We start from the raw sequence: 20,938 nt of genomic DNA, 5'->3' as shown, positions 1-20,938 counted from the left end.
AAGAGCCGGCGCAGACTCGATGGGCCGAATGGCCTCCTTCTGCACTGTAAATTCTATGATATATGTGGGAGCAATTGGTTTGTGTAGCCACCTTGAAGTCAGCAAGAATTCCTTCAGCACTTTTCACACATATCCCTTTGGATTTTTATATACAATTTTAAAGAACTATAGATAGCACCAAATGCTTAAAGAATCATAGCAACAACCAGAAGAAATCAACCAAAAAACAACCTGTAAGACGGTGACCCTTTTAAAAGTGCTTGTTACAGTGGCTAGTGGCTAGCTGATGCCATTCCTGCTGCTGAACACATGTTCAGCTGTGCAAGGTTAAGAGAGCGTATTGATTCGCGCATTGAGCTCCAAAATGGCAGCACTGTTCTCATTATTGATTTTCATTGCATGCTGATTGATGTCGCAACATGCTTGTTCTGCATACTTCGGGCAGACATTTACTGCAGTCATACTAACTCCTGCACCAATATGCTGGCCATGCAATTAATAATAATACTCTTTATTAGTGTCACAAGTAAGCTTACATTAACACTGCAATGACGTTACTGTGAAAATCCCCCAGTCGCCACACTCCGGCGCATGTTCGGGTACACGGAGGGAGAATTCAGAATGTCCAATTCACCTAGCAAGCACGCCTTTCGGGACTTGTGGGAGGAAACTGGAGCACCCGGAGGGAACCCACACAGACACGTGGAGAACATGCAGACTCCGCATAGACACTGACCCAAGCCGGAAATCAAACCTGGGTCCCGAGCGCTGTGAAGCAACAGTGCTGCGTGAAGCCTCAGACACGGTTTTGGTACTATAAAGGTCCTCAACACCCACAATACGAGTGCTAAAGAGGCTAATGTCTTATTTTTCATTATCTATCATGGAAGGAGCAAAATAGTAGTTTAATTTGAATCGTAGTGACCAATTTCTAAAATATTGATTTTCTGTTTCAGCACTTATTGCTTCTGTAAAATGTTACTAGCTTCTGGCTAAACAATTACTTGCAATTCTATAGTTACCTTCATGTGAAGGAAGATATCTCAAAGCGCTTAGCAATTATAATAATAATCTTTATTAGTGTCACAAGCAGGCTTACATTAACACTACAATGAAGTTATTGTGAAAATCAGAAGGGAACGATATTTCAAACCACGAGTAGTCTGGGGGGAAAATAGCAAAATGGAGAGGGTTCATGTGACATACCAGATATGTGTTGAGGAGAGGGGTTTAGAGAAAGTTTTTGAACGGTGGAGGGAAAAGTGCAAAGATAAAGGAACTGGGAAGGAAGCACCAGAGAGAAGACGTGAAATAGATAAACAAGCAAATAACAATGGTGGAACAGGGAAAGGAAAGGACAATTGGCAATTTGTGATAACGGATAAAGGTTGCTTAACTGGACTTGGCCAGGATGAGATCACAAAGTTAGAGAGGAGTGCATCCATGGGGAGTCCAAGGCTTTTGAAGTCAATTCCATGAGGCATAGGAGACTAGTATAGAAGTCAAAGCTAATAGGAATGAAAATGAGGATATGGGCTGCAGCATTTTGGGTGGGGTGAATCGTGTGAAGGATTAAAACAGGCTAGCTTGGAGAGCATTGGAGAGATCAAACCACTAAGTTATGTCAGTGGGGGCAGACACTGTTGTAGCAGTGGAATAAAGACATGCATTTGTATAGCACCTGTGATGTCTTCAAAACATCCCAAATTGCTTAACAGAAAAATAATTACGTTTTGAAGAGTAGTCACTATTGTGCAAATTTGATCACAGTAAAATCTCACAAACAGCAGTGGAATGAATGATGAAGTAACTTGTTTTGGTCGTATTGATTCAGGGGTGAATGTTGGTCAGAACACTAGTGGAATTTCCTCATGTTATCCGGCAAAAAGTCAGCATGTTTTCCAAGTCATCTGGACAGCCCAAGCGTGGTCTCAGTTTAACATCTCACCTTAAATACAATACTTCTTACAATTCCATCCTCCATCAGTACTACATTGAAGTACCAAGCTGGATTAATGTGTTCAACTGCTGATATTGGATTTGAACCCACAATCAGTTAACAGTTGGCTATGTCAAGAGGAGTACTCCCTGGTGTCCTGGGTGATATTTATCCGCCAACTAACATCACTAACACAGATTATCACATTGCTGTTTGTCAGATCTTGCACTGCGCAAATTAACCACTGTGTTTCCTACATTACTGCTGTAACAACACTTCAGAAGTACTTAATTTGCTGGAAAGTACTTTGGGATGCCCTGAGGTCATGAAAAGTGCTGTATAAATGCAAATTTTTATTTTTTTTTCTTTTCTAACTCAGGCAGGGATGCTACCTCTGAACCAAGCTGATACTTTGAAGAAAGTGGAAGTGGACACTTGGAAGAAAGCTGTCTTGGTAATGGTGCAGTTGTGGGGAAGGGAAGTGAGCTTAGGTTTAAACAGTTTGCCAATTTCCCACATTTTCATAAACCCGATCTAGCAGCAAGGACGTTAATGTGGGGGCGATTCTCTGGCCACATTGCATCTGATGCAAATCCCAAAATGGGGTTTGCGCCCGGCACCAAACAGTTGCCGAGGCTTTCGGCTCGCTCCAGCTGGCGCGATCTGATTCACACCCTCACTGCGAACAAACCATGTCAGCATATTTAAATTTTCATTTAAATAGACAGGATCTGTTTTAAGCTGGATTCTGCCGGTTCCTCAATTTTCCCTCTCACCGGTACAACGTGAAGTCTGCAAATCACTACTTGTCTGCACAAATGAGAGCAGACGTGATGACCGCGGCAGGGACTCGGAGACCATTGTAGCCCCAAGGTGACCGGGGATATAGCAAGGCACTGCTCTGGCATCCTGACAGTGTCTGAAGGGAGCGAGGCATTTTGTGACCCCATAGCGGGGTACCGCTCACCTTAGGGCGGGTGGGGTGGGTGGCCAGAGGCACAGGTATTGTGGGGGTAGGGATGCATCTGTATCAGTCTTCTGAGCTTGGGGCGCCCTTTAAAAATGGTGCCCCGATCTCTGAAGAGCCGGACCTGCCGGCGTCTTCCGTTCCCACGTAACTCATACATGGCGCAGTTCACCCCAGCCTCCAAAAACATTTCTAAGTGTGGGTGAATGCGATCTGGATCACGTAAAACCACCCGGTGGGAATCGTAACTCATTTCCCGCCAGAGGCCACACTTAAATGTTTTTGGGAGAATTGCACTCACAGTCTATGACAGAGGCAAGAAGTTGCTTGCGGTAGCCAAAAAGATGGTTATATTTTTGCTGACATTAGGCTGGAAGAAATTTTAGTCCTTGATGTCAGGCAGACAGTTGATAGCTGTAGCAACTACCTTCAGATTTATGTAGAAGACAGAGAAGTCGAGCTTGGCATCAACACATATGTAGAAGCTAATCCATATTATGTTGATGATGAAGAGTAAGAAACCACAGGTGCATCTCTGGAGATAAATGGAGAAGCAAAATGTGACTGAAGGCAGTGTAGTGGTTGGATTAAAACAGGTATGAGCAGAACAAGAGTAATTGGTTAACTGCTGAAGAAAGACAGGAGGATGGCATGGTCAAAGGTGGTGGAAAGGATAAGAAGGAGCAGAGAGCCATAGTGTTGTATGGGTCTCAATATTGTTTGCGACTTTAACCAGTAAAGTAGGTATGATAAAAAGCACATTCAAAGGATTTGAAGAGAGGGCTGAACTGGGAGACATGGATGTCATCTGGGCAAGGGTTGGAATCTGGACCATGTTTTCTGTAACAATGGCCAGGAATTCTCCGATCCGAGTTCGCCCTGCCAGCGAGACCGGAGAATTTGGCATTCAACAATACTCCATTCACTGCGGCGGGCCCAGAGAATCCTGCCAGCCTGAACGGGTGGAGAATTCTGGCCAATATCACAGAAAGTACTTTTAAAGTCAGACAATTAATTTAGGGAAATGTCATTACAGAGAAATCATGACAAGGAATCTTTATGAGAAAATTAGAATTTATATAGTGCAGGCTTATTTTTAAATTTTTAGTCATTTAGATAACAAGAATGTAATAATGTTTGCTTTGTATAAAAATATGTTCTGTTATAATTTATATGATATTGACAGATTGAACTTTGATTTTTTTTTCTCCATGATATCCAAATAGAATGTCAATCAGATTGGACAATTGACTTCACCAGGCCTTTCATCAATGCTTTCTCATAGACCAACTATTTTAAGTTACAGCTTTACAGACTTAACATTGAGTTCAACAACTTCAGAATATGAACTCTCACCTCCACTTCCACACCCTTTTTTCATTTCTGTCAATTTGCTTTCATTTCTTCCTTCGGTCTGTTTTTCCCTCACCACGAACTCCCTCCCCCCACCCCTCATCTCTAGGGCCATCCGTTCCCTGTTCTAGGTTGTTCCTTGACACATTGCTTACCTTTGTTCTTCCATTAACACATTCTAATCACTTAATATGTCAGCATCAGCACCGCTCTTAGCCATTATCACCAGTACTTACATTCCCTTTGTCTTTTTGTTCACGACATCTTTGTTCATCTCTGCCTAGCCTCCATCACTGGCCCTCTACCAGCCTCTCCACACATTCACCCCGCCCGCACAACAGTATAAATCTCATCCCATTTCCAGTTCTCTTTAACGCTGACTAAGAGTCATTCAGACTCGAAACATTAACTCTGATCTTTCTCCACAGTTGCTTGTCAGACCCGCTGAAATTTTCCAGCATTTTCTGTTTTTATTTTAAGCTTTCGTTGTATGGGAAATCAGCTTAACATAGCATTACTGAAATGTATACCAACTGCCCGTTATCCTGATCTCTGTTCATGTGTTGTTGGATCCTTCACAGCAAATGTGAGTTAAAGAGCGAATGAAATAGTTGCACTAAAGTCAAACAGGAACCTGAGAATTGATATACATCCCTCAAATCTTCTTTGAGAGATTTGGACCGAGCATTACCCTTTCTAATTTAAAAAAGCTCATCATTTTGTAGTTAAAACTGTTAAACCTCTTTATTTTTATACAAAGTTTGTAAGCAATCTGTTTTTGCAAAATGCCTCTCTAGATAACATTAACCAATAAACAGATTCCAATAACAGTAGAGAAATTTATTTTCCCAAAAGTATTAATAGAAGATCGTTAAAATCGATGAATGAGCTTAGAAATTTGGAAGAATTGGCATTGTTCTTTCAAACATTCAGCACAGGCACAATGGGCTGAATGGCCTCCTTCTGTGCTGTATCGTTCTACTCTTAAGTATAATTCCCTCTATCTGCTGGCACTGAGATAACTTAGATATAGCTGAGGATTGCTGTATAATATTTGCTTTTAAAAAATTGTATTTTACACATTTTTATAATATTAATATAGTTCCTGAAAATGGCATATATAAATAAAAACTTTAATGTACAATTCTGACTAAATTGGGTTTATGTTGAATTTGTTTTATTTTACTAGTGTGTTAAGTTTCTGTTCTTATTTTTTGGTAATATCTGTAATTATAACCTGCATAGATGAAGATTGCAAAGAACAATGTACACTTGTAGAAAATAAATTCTCCAGAGCTCCAATATTAATTCATACTGGGAATCGATTGTGCAGACGATGAAGTGCGTGGTTTTTCATCGGCCCCAAAACTGTAAGGCAGAGAGATTTTAACTCTCGGGCCTCGTCCAACTCGTCACTGATTCTCACGTGAAACTGGCAGATGTGACATTACTTACAGTGTATAGGAATAAAAACTCAAGGAGGATAAGGTTGTCACTAAGAATCGATGGAAATGTCCCCGGCAAGGTAAGTGAGCAATTGAGGAGGTGAGACTGGTGAATTTGGCAATGGGAGAGGCCTGGGGCAGGGCCGTCCAAAATATCTTTTGTGAGACTCGGAGAGTAACTTTTAACAATTACCAAAACAAACTTATCTAGGCCAGGATGCTGCCTGTCATCAAGGTTTGCATTATCCAAATGGGAACTGATCATATAAATTTAATCCCACTCCTCATGGGCAGGCAACCTCCCAGATAAGGGCAGAAACATGTTGGAATTGCTGCAAAATCCCCACTCCATCTCACTGCTCCTGTTGATCAGAGAGATTTTAATACCCTCAGACGTCTCAACTTTTAAAGTTTGCTTCATGCTGAGAATTCTGCCACTGACTCCCAAACCACACCCCACCACCACTTCTGTTCCAATATCTCCATAGTTATACAGCACTTATATTCAAATTGTACTTTAAACGTATAAATAGCTGAAAAAATAGTCATTCAAGGTTATTCTTATGTTTGTTTTTAGCTTCAGTGGCTATTGGATAACTATGAGACGGCAGAAGGTGTCAGCCTTCCGAGAAGTACTCTGTACAACCATTATCTGCGTCACTGTCAGGAACAGAAGCTTGATCCAGTGAATGCAGCTTCTTTTGGGAAACTCATTCGTTCCATTTTCATGGGTCTGCGCACCAGACGACTAGGCACAAGGTTAGTTAATTCCCAGCTTTTTTCCTGTTTCTTGAATACAATTGCATTTCAATTTTTTTTAATTTAAAAAAAATTTTCTCTCAGGGGAAACTCTAAATATCACTACTACGGCATCCGGATTAAACCAGATTCCCCACTAAATCGCTTACAGGAGGACATGCAGTACATGGCTATGAGACAGCAGCCCATGCATCAAAAACAGAGGTACCAGCTTCAAGTGGCTACTAATACACACATATGACTTGTGTTACAATCAGTTTTAATGTTAAAAGAGAAATTCTAATAACCAATCAACTGAAAGAAATTATGGGCAGGATATTACGGACCTGCAGTGGCATTTTTTCCCCCAGTGTATGCGGTGAGCCATATAAATGTACATTCAGTTCGCTGGGATTATAATATCCCACCAAAAGAAAAGGGCTGCAAATCATTGTCCGTGTCACAAGATTACACTGTTTAAAACAAATTAATTTTATGATACAACTAACAAATAAAGCAAACAACCATGACTAAATTTATACTGAGTAAATACTTATGCTTTATATTGAAAAGGATAATAAAACATAATCAAATATACTTTAGACCAAATGTCTCAGCTGAAATTCCCCTTTTTCTTCATGCCCCAAAAGCCTGTGGCTGCTTCCCAAGATTTTGAAAGTTCCCTCACTTCCTGGAAAACCAATGTACCATGAGCGGGATTCTCCCTTCTCCCTTCCCGCCAGAAAACAGGCGAGAATCACTCCGGACTTTTTCCTCGAAGGTCCGGGGTGATTCTCCGTTTTCCAGGGGGCTAGCAGAGCATGGCGTGCGTCCCGCAGATCTGGCTGCCGGCGGGGCCCTGCTAGCCAGGCCGCACAGCCGCGCATGCGCACAGCAGCCGCAAGCGGGTCCGCGCATGCGCGCGGCGGCCCACATCGGTGCGGGCCCGCTGACATAACAGAGCCACACAGCAGGCCCATGCGGAGGAAGGTAGGTCCATACCAGATCGCGGTGGCCCCCGATCGTGGGTCTGACCACTGCTGAGGCCCCCCCGGAGTCAGATACCCCTCCGCCCCCCCCACCAGGACCCCCACCGCGGCCGCTGGTCCCAGCTCCCGCAGGGTGGTACCTCATGTAAATCACGCTGGTGGGAGTTTGGCCGGTCGACCACGGAGAATCGCCGCGGGGGTCTGTACCAATGGCCCCTGACCGACACCACTTCGACCACGCGCGCGGGACAGGCGGGTCCGCGGAGAATCGCGGAAGCGCTGTGGCGCCGGATTTCCGGTGTGAACGGCTATTCTCCGCCCCCGTGCTGGTCTCGATTCTGGCGCGGAGGGTCAGCGAATCCCGCCCCATAGCTCTCAGGAATTCACTCTAATTTCTTCTCAGTGTTCCAGCTATTCTCCAAGCTATGAAATTTCATAGAGATCCTTCCATTAGCTTTTGGCTAAGCAATCCTCCCAACGTTTCTTAATCACCTCATGACTATAGACCTCTCAAGCATAGGCTTCACTGCACTTGTACTAAGTGCCTCCACTTCAGAAATATGTCTGATTTCTGACAGCTTATTTGCTTCAACTCTAGAGCTGTTTTCAAGCTCTGAGCAGATTCTTTCTTGTTTTGTCTGCTGAACTCAGGGATTATACCACCATCCTGGCTGCCTTCGGATCCAACCCCAAAGACTCTGTCTCTTGTAAAATCTCACAAAAATGTTCCCAGAATTCCAACCAAGGCCCAACCCTATTTATTCAACTCCAAAGCAACAGAGGTGGGTTGAGATGTGCAGGAGATTTTTTAATTCATTAACTTTCAGCTTCAAAATCAAACCTTTTGATTTAGGAATGAAGGTCACGGGGGCGATTCTCCGGCCCGGATGGGCCGAGCGACCGCGTGGATACGACAGAGTCCCGCCGGAGCCGTTCACCCCTGGTCGCTGCCAGCGGGAACTGTGCGCGAAGGGTCGGGGGGGCGGCCTGTGGGGCGGGGGAAAGCGCTCCTTCACCGGGGGGGGGGGCCTCCGATGGGCCCCTGCGATTGGGGCCCACCAATTGGCGGGCCGGCCTCTCCCCCCCCCCCCCCCCCCCTTCCCCCCTCCCCTCCCAGCCCGGCAAAACCAGAGAGCCTTCCTAAGCTCCACCCTTCTTCGTGATGACGTAGCCTGATCTGGGTTATCGTCAAGAGGACCTTTAGGCAAATTATCCCTCATTTACAATTTCTCCGTGGCAATAAACCCATATATTTTATAGCTCTATTTCTTCTAGTCTGACTTTATTAAAGAAACATGCATAACCTTCTGAACTGCCATTTGAAATGAAAATGAAAATCGCTTATTGTCACAAGTAGGCTTCAAATAAAGTTACTTTGAAAAGCCCCTAGTCGCCACATTCCGCCACCTGTTCGGGGAGGCTGTTACGGGAATTGAACCGTGCTGCTGGCCTGCCTTGGTCTGCTTTCAAAGCCAGCGATTTAACCCTGTGCTAAACAGCCCCTTTAGGTGTTCTTTAGGTGTTCTGGCAATCACTAAAGCCCCGGATTTTTAATTACCTTCTTTTACAAACAATATTCTGTCTAGAACTAAACGTTATGTCTAGAATCTTAACGCGAACCATGAACTAGATATTTGCAACAACACTTTAACGATACAAATAGAGTGTCTTGAAACCAGACACGTTGAGACTGAGTCCGTGCCGGATTTCGAAATTTGCCGTTTTTCTGTAAAAGTCAGGGCCCCTCAATTGAATGTATAGATTGAAGAATTTGGGAATGTTTTCCTTGAAAAAGAGAAGGCTGAGAGGAGATTTGATAGAGGTATTCAAAATCACATAGACAGACTAGATAGGGAGAAACTATTCCCACTTGTAGATGAATCGAGATTTAAGGTAATTAGCAAAACAAGTTACATGGGGAGAACCATTTTCATGCAGCGAATGGTTGGGCTCTGAAATATGTTGCCTGAGTGTGGTGGAGACAATTCAATCGAGGCATTCAAAAGGGATATAGATTGTAAACGGAAAAGGAAAAATGCGCAGGATTATGGTAAGAAGGTGAGGGAATGGCACCAGGCGAATTGCTTATTCGGAAAATCAGTGCAGACACGATGGGCTAAACAACTTCCTTCTAGACTTTAACAATTCTGTGATCCTGGGACACATGAAAACCAAATTTTTTGATTGCAAAGAATTTTAGGATATTAATTCACTTCTCACACATTGGATTTTTAACACTTTCATGCCTCCCCCAAACATTTTGTCGGCGGGCATCGCGCCGATTGCGGAGAATCCCGCCCCATGTATTTGAATTTAAGCTTGTGAGCTTCTATTTGGGTAGCCTTAATGACATCTAAACTTAATACTGTAGCAAGAGTAGGGATATATCCTGATTCCAAGTACAATTTATAGCTAAATATTCTACCTTATTGGATTCCGCAAAAGAAATGTTGTTCTTCATGGATGAGTTCAACTGTCTCTGCCACATTTCTGACCAGTTGAAGCATGGGAAATAGCAAATACATCAATGCAACAAGCCCCCACATTTTACGAGGTGGGTCAGTGGCTAAACCACTCAGTGCCAGGTGCACACAATGCACCAATGCAGCAACTCCCCAAACACACCAGTAAGTTTGGTCACTTTTTAAATTCTTGCATGGCTCACGTTTTTAAAAGTTCTCTGGTGTTTGGACACTGGCAGTTTTCAGATAGTCTGGTTTGGGGTACCCTTCAGTGCCAATTTCTCTCTTTCTTCCCTTTTTAAACTTGTATCTATTTCTAGATATTGGGCCAGAATTTGCTGTTCAGGTAATGGCAAGGCAAATGGCAGTCACCGTTATCTATGAGTAAACAGTAACGCAACTTAAGATGAGGAGCAGCTGTGTGATTAATTTTGAATATCTAAAAGTTGCTTTCTGAGTTGCATTGCTTCTGCATTAACTGTACTAAAAGGATATCTTGTCTTTAGCCTCCCTTTTATTTTAGGAATTTGTGCTTTCTCATTAATTGTCCGTTAAATGTGCCATAGAAAATTATGTCTCGTTATTACAAGAGTAAGTCCTTTTAGCAATTATCAATCAGCTTCTTCGGCACTGAAAATTAACAAGTGTGAAGTTTTATTCCTTTAGGTTTTTAATTTTATGGAAAGATTTTAAAAGTAACAAATTTCTAATTTTTTACTTTTCCTTTCAACTGGTGTTTCACTATTACTCCAATTTTTCTTTTCCTCTTCCTGTATCTGATTTGACATTGAATTCTCTCTCTTTATTTCATCCTCTTTTCAGTTTCTCCTGTGTTGATTTCCCAATTCTTAAATCTCATTAGCCCTGATAGGGTTGCACTGTGCACAAAGGCCCTTGTACCGTCACCAAACATTTAGCTACGTGCACTCTGCGGGAAGAATCTTTGAGTGGAAGAATTCAGGGTAAAGTATAATTATATATGGTATTGGACTGTTTATTAAAAAGCTCCTATTTTTAGCTAATACAGATAATCATAGATATCCAGGGGGATTGTAAAATAGCCATCTAATCTGGCAAGTTCATATCGCATCATAAATTGCCCAGTTGATTTTAAGCATAATCTAAATCGCAACATTAAATTACAACTTTCAAATCGCTCCGGGCATCATTTCTTTGTTATAATATGCAATTTTACATAGGATTATGTAGGATTATACAGCATAGAAACAGGCTGTTCAGCGCAACCAGTTAATGCCAGTGTTTTTGCTTCACTCAAGCCACCTCCATCTTTCCTCCTCTGAATCTATCATCATTATCCTCTATCCCCTTTTCTTCCAAATGCTTGTCGAGCTTCCCCTTAAATACGTCTATACTATTTGATTCAATCACTCCCTGTGGTAGTGCATTACACATCGTCACCACTCTTAAGTAAAGGAGTTTTTCTCCTGAATTCCTTATTGATATTTTGGTGACTATCTTATATTGATGACCACTAGCTGTGCTCTTCCTCACAAGAAGAAACAGTGGATGAAATGTTCAATTTTTTTGTCTAAATGCTGGCTCAGGCGGTAAAAGTGGCATGAAGCACGCCAGCTGCATAACCTTCTTGCCATATTTTCCAGCACTTGGACAACAAAAATGTGGAGGTGTGAAAGATTGGGGCACATCTCTTAAAGGGTGCCTCAATCTCCAGAACTAAAGATTACTGAAAGATTGGGGCACATCTCTTAAAGGGCACCTCGATCTCCAGCACTAAAGATTAACACACAGAACCCCTAACCCCCAATGATGGGGGAATGATATAGCATGGAAGCCAATAATAGGATTTAAACGTATTTGAATGAGGTTTTGGATATTCCTGGGTGCGAACCTCATAATGTCAGTGGCGGGGGACGCCGACGATCGGGTCGCAAAATCTCACCGTTGAGTTATTTGCACCCTTGTCACCATTTGCACCCCCCTGATCATTCTCTCTATCCACTTCATGAAAACCCTTCATAATTTTGAATATATCTATTAGGTCACCTTTTTTCAAAAGGAAAGAGACCCAACTTGTCAATCCTTTCCTAATTTGTGTAGCCAAGCATGACTGGTATCATACTTCTAAATCTTCTCTGCACCATCTCCATCCTTTTATTATCCTTTTTGCAATGTAACAGCCAGAACTGCATGAAAGACCCATAATAATGGTCTAATAAAGATGTATTATGGGTTAAACATAACTACCCTACTTTTCAATTCCACCCCTCAAGAAATCAAGCCTAATGCTCAGTTTGCTTTTTTTATGGCCTTGCTAACCTGTAACGTAACTTTTAGTGATTATGTGTATTTATACTCCGAGATCCCTTCGTTCCTCTCTCTGTTAATAGATAAGAGTTCTTCTATTGTTGAATCTTTTTTGCTAATACAGTAAGTCCTCACTGAAAGCTGTGGTTGTGTTCCTGAAAATCATGGCTTTAACTGAAGTAACTTTCAGTGACCCATTGGGTCTCATAGGATTCGGCATTGAAACTGAAGTTAGATTCTGAAGGAACTTCATTATCAGGAAAACAATAAATATTAAAACATTATATCCTCTAGGTTCCAATAGTCTACATTGGTAAATGAAATAACTTTTATATTTTTAAACTTAATTTATTTAAAAAGAAAATTGTAATGTTCTATTTATAGTACCTCCTGCCTACCAATCCTGCTTCCTGAACCTTCTGCTCCCTTATCCTCCTGGTCACTGCAGATTCTTCCCCTATCCATTCTTCAGCATTGTGGTTTCTTCCCCTGCCTTCAAGTTGCGGCCCCTCCCAGTCCCCGACCTTCCGTTTTCCCCTCTCTGATCCACCCTCTCGCAGAACCTCCCACTCCCTGACTCACTCCCTTGCAGCTTCCCTTTCCTGGACTTGCATTCCCATTCAAGATCCAGATGCGATCCAAATCCACAGTTCCAATGTTGTGGAAATGCAAGTGTTTTTTTTTTTTAAAGACATTTTATTAAGGCATTTATAAGTTTATAATAATAACAGTAAACAGTACAAATACAAATATAAACATAGTGCAAAGACCGCCTCCCTCCCTCACAAGTCCCGCATCCTCTAAATAATAATCTAACTCCAATCTCCCCCCCCCCCCCACACATACACACACACACACACACACACACACACACACACACACAACTCTGCTGACAGTTAGTTTTCTCCAAAGAAGTTGACAAACGGCTGCTACCTACGGATGAACCCTCGCATTGGCCCTCTTCGGGCGAACTTTATTTTCTCAAGTCTGAGAAACCAAGCCATGTCACTAAGCCAGATCTCTGAATTCGGAGGCTTCGAGTCCCTCCACGCTAGCAATATCCGTCTCCGGGCTACCAAGGAGGCAAAGACCAAGACGTCAGCCTCTCTCACCCCCTGGACTCCCGGATCTTCCGACACTCCGAAAATCGGCACCTCTGGACTCGGCACCACCCTTGTTTTTAGCACCGTGGACATGACATCTGTAAAAACCTGCCAAAATCCCCTAAGCTTCGGACATGCCCGAAACATATGGACATGGTTTGCTGGCCCTCTCGCACACCTATCCTTTATCCCAAAAACTTGCTCATCCGGGCCACCGTCATGTGTGCCTGGTGAACGACCTTAAACTGAATCAGGCTGAGCCTGCCACATGATAAGGAAGTGTTGACTCTGCTTAACGCATCCACCCAAAGTCCTGCCTCTACCTCCCCCCCCCCCCCCCCCAGCTCATCTTCCCATTTGCGCTTTAGTTGCTGTGTCTGCGTTTCGTCCGACTCCATGAGTTCTTTATATATCCGAAACCTTCCCCTCTACCACCCCCGTTCTGGAAACCTGCCGGTCCTGTATCCCCTGTGGCAGTAGGAGCAGAAAGGTTGAAACCTGCCTGCGCAAAAAATCCCTGCAGATATCGGAATCCATTTTCTGCTGGCTGTTCAAATTTCTCCTCTAAATCCTTCAAACAGGGGAAGCTCCCATCTATAAATAGATCCCCCATCCTCTCAATCCCTGCTCTCTGCCATTTCCGAAACCCCCCATCCAGCCTTCCCGGTACAAACCGATCGTCTTTGCCAATTGGAGCCCAGATCAAAGCTCCCTCCACTCTCATATGCTTCGTCCACTGCCCCCAGACACTCAGGGCTGCCACTACCACCGGGCTTGTGGAGTACCGGACCAGTGAGGGCGGCAGAGGTGCCGTTACCAATGCCCCCAAACTTGTGTCCTTACATGATGCCGCCTCTACTCACTCCCATACCGACTCCCCCATCTCCACCTCCACCCCCCAACTACCCACTTCCTAATCATGCCGATATTTGCCGCCCAGTAATCGTTGCTAAAGTTCAGCAGCGCCAACCCACCCTCCCTTCGGTCAAGCTCCAGCAACACTTTCTTCACTCGCGGGGTTTTACCCATCCACACAAAACCCAAAATCATCTTGTTTCCCCGTTTAAAAAAGGCCCTTGGGATAAAGGTGGGGAGGCACTGAAAAACAGACCGAAACCTCGGGTGGGCCGTCATTTTCACGGTCTGTACTCTCCCGGCCAGTGACAGCGGGAACATGTCCCACCTTCGAAAGTCCTCCTTCATCTGTTCTAAACCGCCCCAACACCTCCCACAAATAGTTCCATTCCACCCGGTCGAAGGCCTTTTCTGCATCCATCGCGACCACTACTTCCACCTCCCTCCCCTCTGGGGGCATCATGATCACGTTTAAGAGCCTTCTAACGTCGGCCTTTAGCTGTCTGCCCTTAACAAACTCCGTCTGGTCCTCCCCAACACATCTGGGACACAATCTACTATCCTCGAGGCCAAGATTTTAGCCAACAGTTTGGCATCAACATTCATTAGGGAGATTGGCCTGTATGACCCGCATAACTCAGGGTCCTTCTCCTGCTTCAGGGTCAGTGAGATCGAGGCCTGTGCCATTGTCGAGGATAGAACCCCCCAAGCTCCCTTGCCTCATTAAATGTCCTCACCAGCAGTGGGCCCAACATCTCAGAGAACGTTTAGTAAAATTCCACTGGGTAGCCGTCCGGTCACGGGGCCTTACCCGATTGCATGGCCTCCAGCCCTTCTGCTATTTCCTCAATCCCGATCGGGGCTCCCCCTTGGAAACTCCTGCCCTCCCAGAAACTGTCTCATCCCTTCTCCCCCAGCTGGGGGTTCCGAATCATATAGCAGGCTGTAACACTCCTTAAATGCCCCGTTCACCCCTGCTGGGTCCAAGACCGTGTTCCCAGCTCTGTCCTTCACTCTACCTATCACCCTGGCCGCCTCCCTTTTCCTTAGCTGATGATTAAACATCCTGCTGGCCTTCCCACCATACTCGTACATCACCCCCCCTCACCTTCCTCAGCTGCTCCCCCGCCTTCCCCATAGACAACAGACCAAACTCCATCTGTAACTTCCACCGCTCCTTCAAGAACCCTGCCTCCGGGGCCTCCGCATATCTCCTGCCTACCTGGAGTATTTTCCCAACCAACCTATCTGTCTCTGTTCTCTCCACCTTCCTCCTGTGGGCCTGTATCGATATTAGATCCCCTCTAACCGCTGCCTTCAGCGCTTCCCAAACCATTGCTGCCGAGACTTCCCCCGTGTTGTTTATTTCCAGATAGTTCTGGATGGACTCCCTCACACGCCCGTGCACCCCCTCATCCGCTAACAGTCTTACATCCAATCTCCATTACGGTTGCTGGCCCACCTCCTTGCACACCTGTAAATCCACCCAATGTGGGGCATAGTCCGACACAGCAATCGCCGAATGCTCAGTATCAACCACCCCCGCCAGTATCAACCACCCCCACCAGTAGAGCCCGGTTCAGGATTAATAAATTGAACAGGGAGTATACTTTATGTACATGCAAAAAGAAAGAAAACTCCTTCTCTCTCGGCCGACCAAACCTCCATGTGTCTACCCCACCCATCTGCCCCATGAACCTCTTTAGTTCCTTTGCCATTAGTTCCCTGTCTTTGAGCTCGCCCGGTCCAACCTTGGGTCGATGGGCGTATTAAAGTCCCCCCCATGATCAGCTTGTGTGAATCCAGGTCCGGGATCTTCCCTAACACCCGTCTTACAAACTCCGCATCATCCCAGTTTGGTGCGTAGACATTCACGAGCACCATTGGTGTCCCCTCCAGCTTCCCGCTGACCATGATATACTTGCCCCCATATCCACAACTATTTTCCCCACCTCAAATGACACCCGTTTAATAATCAGGATCGCGATCTCCCTTAGTCTAAGAGTCCAACCCCGAGTGAAAAACCTGCCCGACCCACCCCTTCCTCAATCTGGTCTGATCTGTTACCCTAAGGTGTGTCTCCTGTAGCTTGCCATGCCCTCCTTCAATCCCCTCAAATGCATGAACACGCGAGCCCTCTTAACCAGCCCATTCAGCCGTCTAACATTCCAAGTGAGCAGCCTGAACGGGAAGCATCTCGCCCCTCTGATCAACCATCACCCTTCTTAGGCCAGCCTCCAGCTCGCAACCCGCGCCCCCGCAGGCCCGCTCTTCGGCATCCTCCATCCTCAACCTCCCATTTGTCTCCCAACAACAATCCCTCCCGTCTCAGCAGAGCAATTCCCCCCGCCCCCCATTAACAGCACAACAATTCCAATCCCCTTCAGCAAACTTATCATCTGCTCACCCTCCCACTGTGGTTCTGTGACCTAGCCCGCCCAGCTAGCCTGGTAGCTCCCCCCCACCCCCCATGGCGCCAAATATCCTACCCACTATTATTCCCCCCCCCTCCCCCGCTCGGACATACATATTCAAAAAACACAGTTCCAACCAAACACAAAGAAAAGACAAAGAAGGTCCATCCACTCTTTCCCCCATCAGCACCAGGTTAACTTACAAAACTGAGCAACAGCCCAAAAATCAATATAAAAAACATTTCACATACAGTTCAAAAGCGAGAATAACTCTAACAAAATCGATACAGCATTACCTGTCCCACGAGTTCAGTGTTCTCAGTCACCTGCCAGCCCTTTACTTTTAATAAAGTCCATATCCTCGTCCGGTGTATCAAAATAAAGTTCCTGATCTTCAAAAGTGACCCATAAACGAGCTGGATATAGCAGCCCAAACATCACATTCTTCTTGAAAAGGGACCGATTTTACTCGGTCGAATCCCACTCTTCTTTTAGCCAGATCCACACCCAGGTTCTGGTAGATGCGCAGCATGCTGTTCTCCCACTTGCAGCTCCGTGTCTGCTTGGCCCACCGCAAAATCTATTCCTTATCCAGAAACCGGTGCATTCGCACCACCATCGCCCTTGGTGGCTCGTTCACCCGCGGTCTCCTCGTAAGCGTTCTGTGCGCTCTATCCACTTCCAAGGGTCGAGCAAACGCCCATCACCCATTATCTTCTCGAGCATATTCGCCACATAAGCTCTTGCGTCCGTTCCCTCGCAGCCCTCAGGGAGGCCGACGATCCTCAAGTTCTGTTGACGAGACCTGTTCTCCAGGTCCTCCACCTTCTCCTGCTGCCTTTTCTGCTGATCCCGCATCAGCCCCACCTGTAACTCCAGCTCACTTAGGTGCTCCTCGTACTCGACCACCTTCTCCTCAACCTTGGATTGCCCGACCTTGGGCTTCCAGCCCCTGTTCCACCCGGTCGATCGATGCCTTGATCGGGTCTAGACCTTCCTCCTTTTGCTTGGCAAAACCCTCCTGAATAAATTTCACCAGCCGCTTCGTTGACCACTGGGACGCTGAGCCAGTATTCTGTCCCTCCGCCATTTTTTTCTGTGCTGTGAGTTTTACACATGGCTTCTCTGCTCGATTTCTCCTTCTTATACGACCACTTCCCGTACCAGCCTCCCCGAACAGGCGCCAGAATGTGGCGACTCGGGGCTTTTCACAGTAACTTCATTGAAGCCTACTCGTGACAATGAGCGATTTTCATTTTTTTCATTTTTCAATTCTGGTCCACATATCCATATACTGGTGTGGGATTCCTCCTCACCGTCCCGTCCACTCCCAATTTTTCAAATAAAATTTGAAAACAATCGAGGAAAAAGGTCCAGAAGGTCTGTCACGAGCGGGAGCCACTAAATGTGCGACCTCCTACTCCATGGCTAGCACGGAAGTGTGGAAATGCAAGTGTTGATGGTGCAGAAGTACTTGAGCTGGGGCTGTTACAATCCATGTTTTATAATGGCTCCAACTTACTGCTTTCCTTTGCTGCTTCCTTCCCTCCAATGAATCCTCGCTGTTCGTGAGGCAGGAGCAGCTTCGACAGTCCTTTTTAGAAAGGCATGGAGCCGGGTGGTTTGGCAAGAGGGACAGAAAAAAGGTCACAAATTGTTTGAGAGTGGGGTAGGCCGCAACCCGGAGGTCAGGGAGAGGCTGCAACTCACAGATCAGGGAGCAGCAAGAGGTTGCTTCAAAATGTGCCAGTCGTAATTATAATAATCTTGATTGTCACAAAAAGGCTTACATTAACACTGCAATGAAGTTACTGTGAAAGGTCCCAAGTCGCCACAATCCGGCGCCTGTTCGAGTACACAGACGGAGTATTTAGAATGTCCAATTCACCTAACAGCATGTCTTTCGAGACTTGTGGGAGGAAACCGGAGCACCCGGAGGAAACCCACGCAGACACAGGGAGAGTGTGCAAACTCCACACTGACAGTGACCCAAGCCGGGAATTGAACTTGGGACCCTGGAGCTGTGAAGCAACAGTGCTACCCACTGCTACTGTGCTGCCCTGCTGTCACATGGGAAAGGACATTAAAACAAATCTCATAGCCATAGAGTCATAAGAGTTTTACAGCACAGAAGGAGGCCCTTTGGCCCAACATGTCTGCACCGGCCACAAGCACCTATCTATTCTAATGCTATTTTCCAGCACTTGGTCCACAGCCTTGTATGCTATGGCGTTTCAAGTGCTCATCTAAATGCTTCTTAAATGTTGTGAGGGTTCCCGCCTCTACCACCCTTTCAGGTGGTGAGTTCGGATTCCCATCATCCTCTGGGTGAAATGTTTTTTTCCTCAAATTCCCTCTAAATCTTCTGCCCCTTACCTTAAATCTATGCCCCCTGGTCTTTGACTCCTCTACTAAGTGGAAAAGTGTCTTCCTATCTACTCTATCTATGTCCTTCATTATTTTCTACACCTCAATCAGGTACCCCCTCAGCCTTCTCTGCTCGAAGGAAAAAAACCTGAGCCTAACCAGCATCTCTTCATAACTGAAATGCTCCAGCCCAGGCAACAATCTGGTGAATCTCCTCTGCAATCACATCCTTCCTATAGGGTGGCGACCAGAACTACACACAGTTCTCTAGCTGTGGCCTAACTAGCATTTTATACAGCTCCATCATAACCTCCCTGCTGATTTATTCCATGCCTCGGCTAATAAAGTCAGGTATTCCAAATGATTTCTTAACCACCTGATCTAGCTGTCCTGCCTTCAGGGATCTTTGGATATGTACCCCAAGGTTCCTCTGGTCCTCTGTACATCCTAGCATCCTACCATTCATTATGTATTCCCTTGCCTTGTTAGTCCTCCCAAAATGTGCCATCTCGTGATGCTCCGTGAGATTGCAGGCCCCACTAACATTCTGACATTAAAGCAAAACTAAATTAAACAGGAAATGTCATTACTATAAATTTATGGTAAAACCATTTAAATTCTAATTTTAGGAACATAAGAAAATAGAAACAGGAGAAGGCCTTTGAACCCCCTTGAGCTTGTTTTGCATTCAGTTATACAATGTTGACTCTCCTTGGTCAGCTCATACTTAACCAAGTGCTCTACTCAGGGCCTCATTTTAACTCTGAGTGAATTGGTTTTGAGTAAGTTAAAATCTTGCCCTCCATTTCTACTGTTAAATACCAGCAACTTCAGAAACAATGGATTAAAATTGTCAATTTACATTAAGCGAAGCATCATGGGCCAAATTGAAATACAAACCAGCTTTGTATCCACCTTGATACTTGCCTGTCATATTTGTTTTATTCTGATAGTCCAGAAGAGGAGAAATGTTGCTAGAATTTGGACTTGCAGGAAGGACAGTGTCCCACTGAATAGTATTTTTAATGCAGCATGGGCGAGAAAATACAAATACATTCCAAAACAGTGCATGCAAGGTGTTCTAATCTACATTAAATCAATCATTAATTCTAAACATTCCTTTTATTAGAAACTGATTAAGTTCCGAGACCATTGCAAACATGGTGATTTTTGTCTATAGAATCCTATAATACTACAGCACAGAAATAGATCATTCAGCCCATCAAAGAGCTGACTTTACCGACTCCTGAGAACTGCATCTAATTCCATTCTGCTAATCACTCCCAGTACCCCCAAATTCTTCTTTTACAAGCAATTATCAAATGTATTTTTAAAAATATTTATTGCTTCCACAATGGTTTGTTGACAAGAATTCTGCATTCTAACTAATCTGTGTAAAGAGATCTTTTGTAGTTGCCTATTTACTATATTTGTACCTTGATTAACTGTGATGCCAATCTGGGAAATTAATCTATCAATATTTACCATTTTGGAAAGCTTCCTGATCTTGAAAACCTCTCTATGAGGCCACTTTGCAACATTCACAACTTTGCAAAAAAAGCATTGTTTCTGCTGCCACATTTAATGTGCACAGAACCACAATCACTCTGCTCCTTTAGTTAAAATCTATTTGAGGTGTATTTCTTCTCTCTATTGTTTCTTCCAATTTTTCAGCATTGGACTGCATTTATCACTTAGCTGCCTGTCTATCTATGTCCTCCTTTAGTTGTTCACAACCTTCATTGCCCCCTTAAATCTGATACTATCAGAACATTTTGATATTGTTCTTTAAGTCCCCAGGTCTGGATCATCTGTATATGTAGTAAATAAGAGTCACCATAACAAACTCTATTGACTACTAGGCGCAATGGCTTTTCCTGAGAACCTAAGTGTCAAAGGGTTCAAAAATACTTTTGCTTCCTATTCCCGCATCATTTTATAACCTTTAGAATATTTACTGCCACTTAGCAACTCTGAACAACAATTTCAGGTGCCCTGTGTGCCCAAACATTGAGGTAAT

General features: G+C 44.6%; 1 protein-coding gene across 10 annotated transcripts in view; it reads left to right on the top strand.

Annotated features, from left to right (window-relative positions):
• rfx3 (regulatory factor X, 3 (influences HLA class II expression)) overlaps positions 1 to 20,938 on the top strand; it is a 667,766-nt gene that overhangs the window by 482,646 nt on the left and 164,182 nt on the right. For 8 of the 10 annotated variants that reach the window (XM_072516895.1, XM_072516900.1, XM_072516898.1 and 5 more), the window contains 3 exons: positions 2,319 to 2,393; positions 6,282 to 6,463; positions 6,548 to 6,667. In XM_072516895.1, coding sequence (XP_072372996.1) covers positions 2,319 to 2,393; positions 6,282 to 6,463; positions 6,548 to 6,667 — 377 coding nt within the window. The remainder of the gene's footprint in view (positions 1 to 2,318; positions 2,394 to 6,281; positions 6,464 to 6,547; positions 6,668 to 20,938) is intronic. The other 2 variants (XM_072516901.1, XM_072516894.1) reach the window with 1 other exon arrangement.

Source organism: Scyliorhinus torazame, chromosome 9 (genome assembly GCF_047496885.1).
Source record: "Scyliorhinus torazame isolate Kashiwa2021f chromosome 9, sScyTor2.1, whole genome shotgun sequence".
Classification (NCBI taxonomy): Eukaryota; Metazoa; Chordata; class Chondrichthyes; order Carcharhiniformes; family Scyliorhinidae; genus Scyliorhinus; species Scyliorhinus torazame.
The sequence above is the reverse complement of the archived record's forward strand: the minus strand, read 5'-3'. Positions and strand labels throughout refer to the sequence as shown.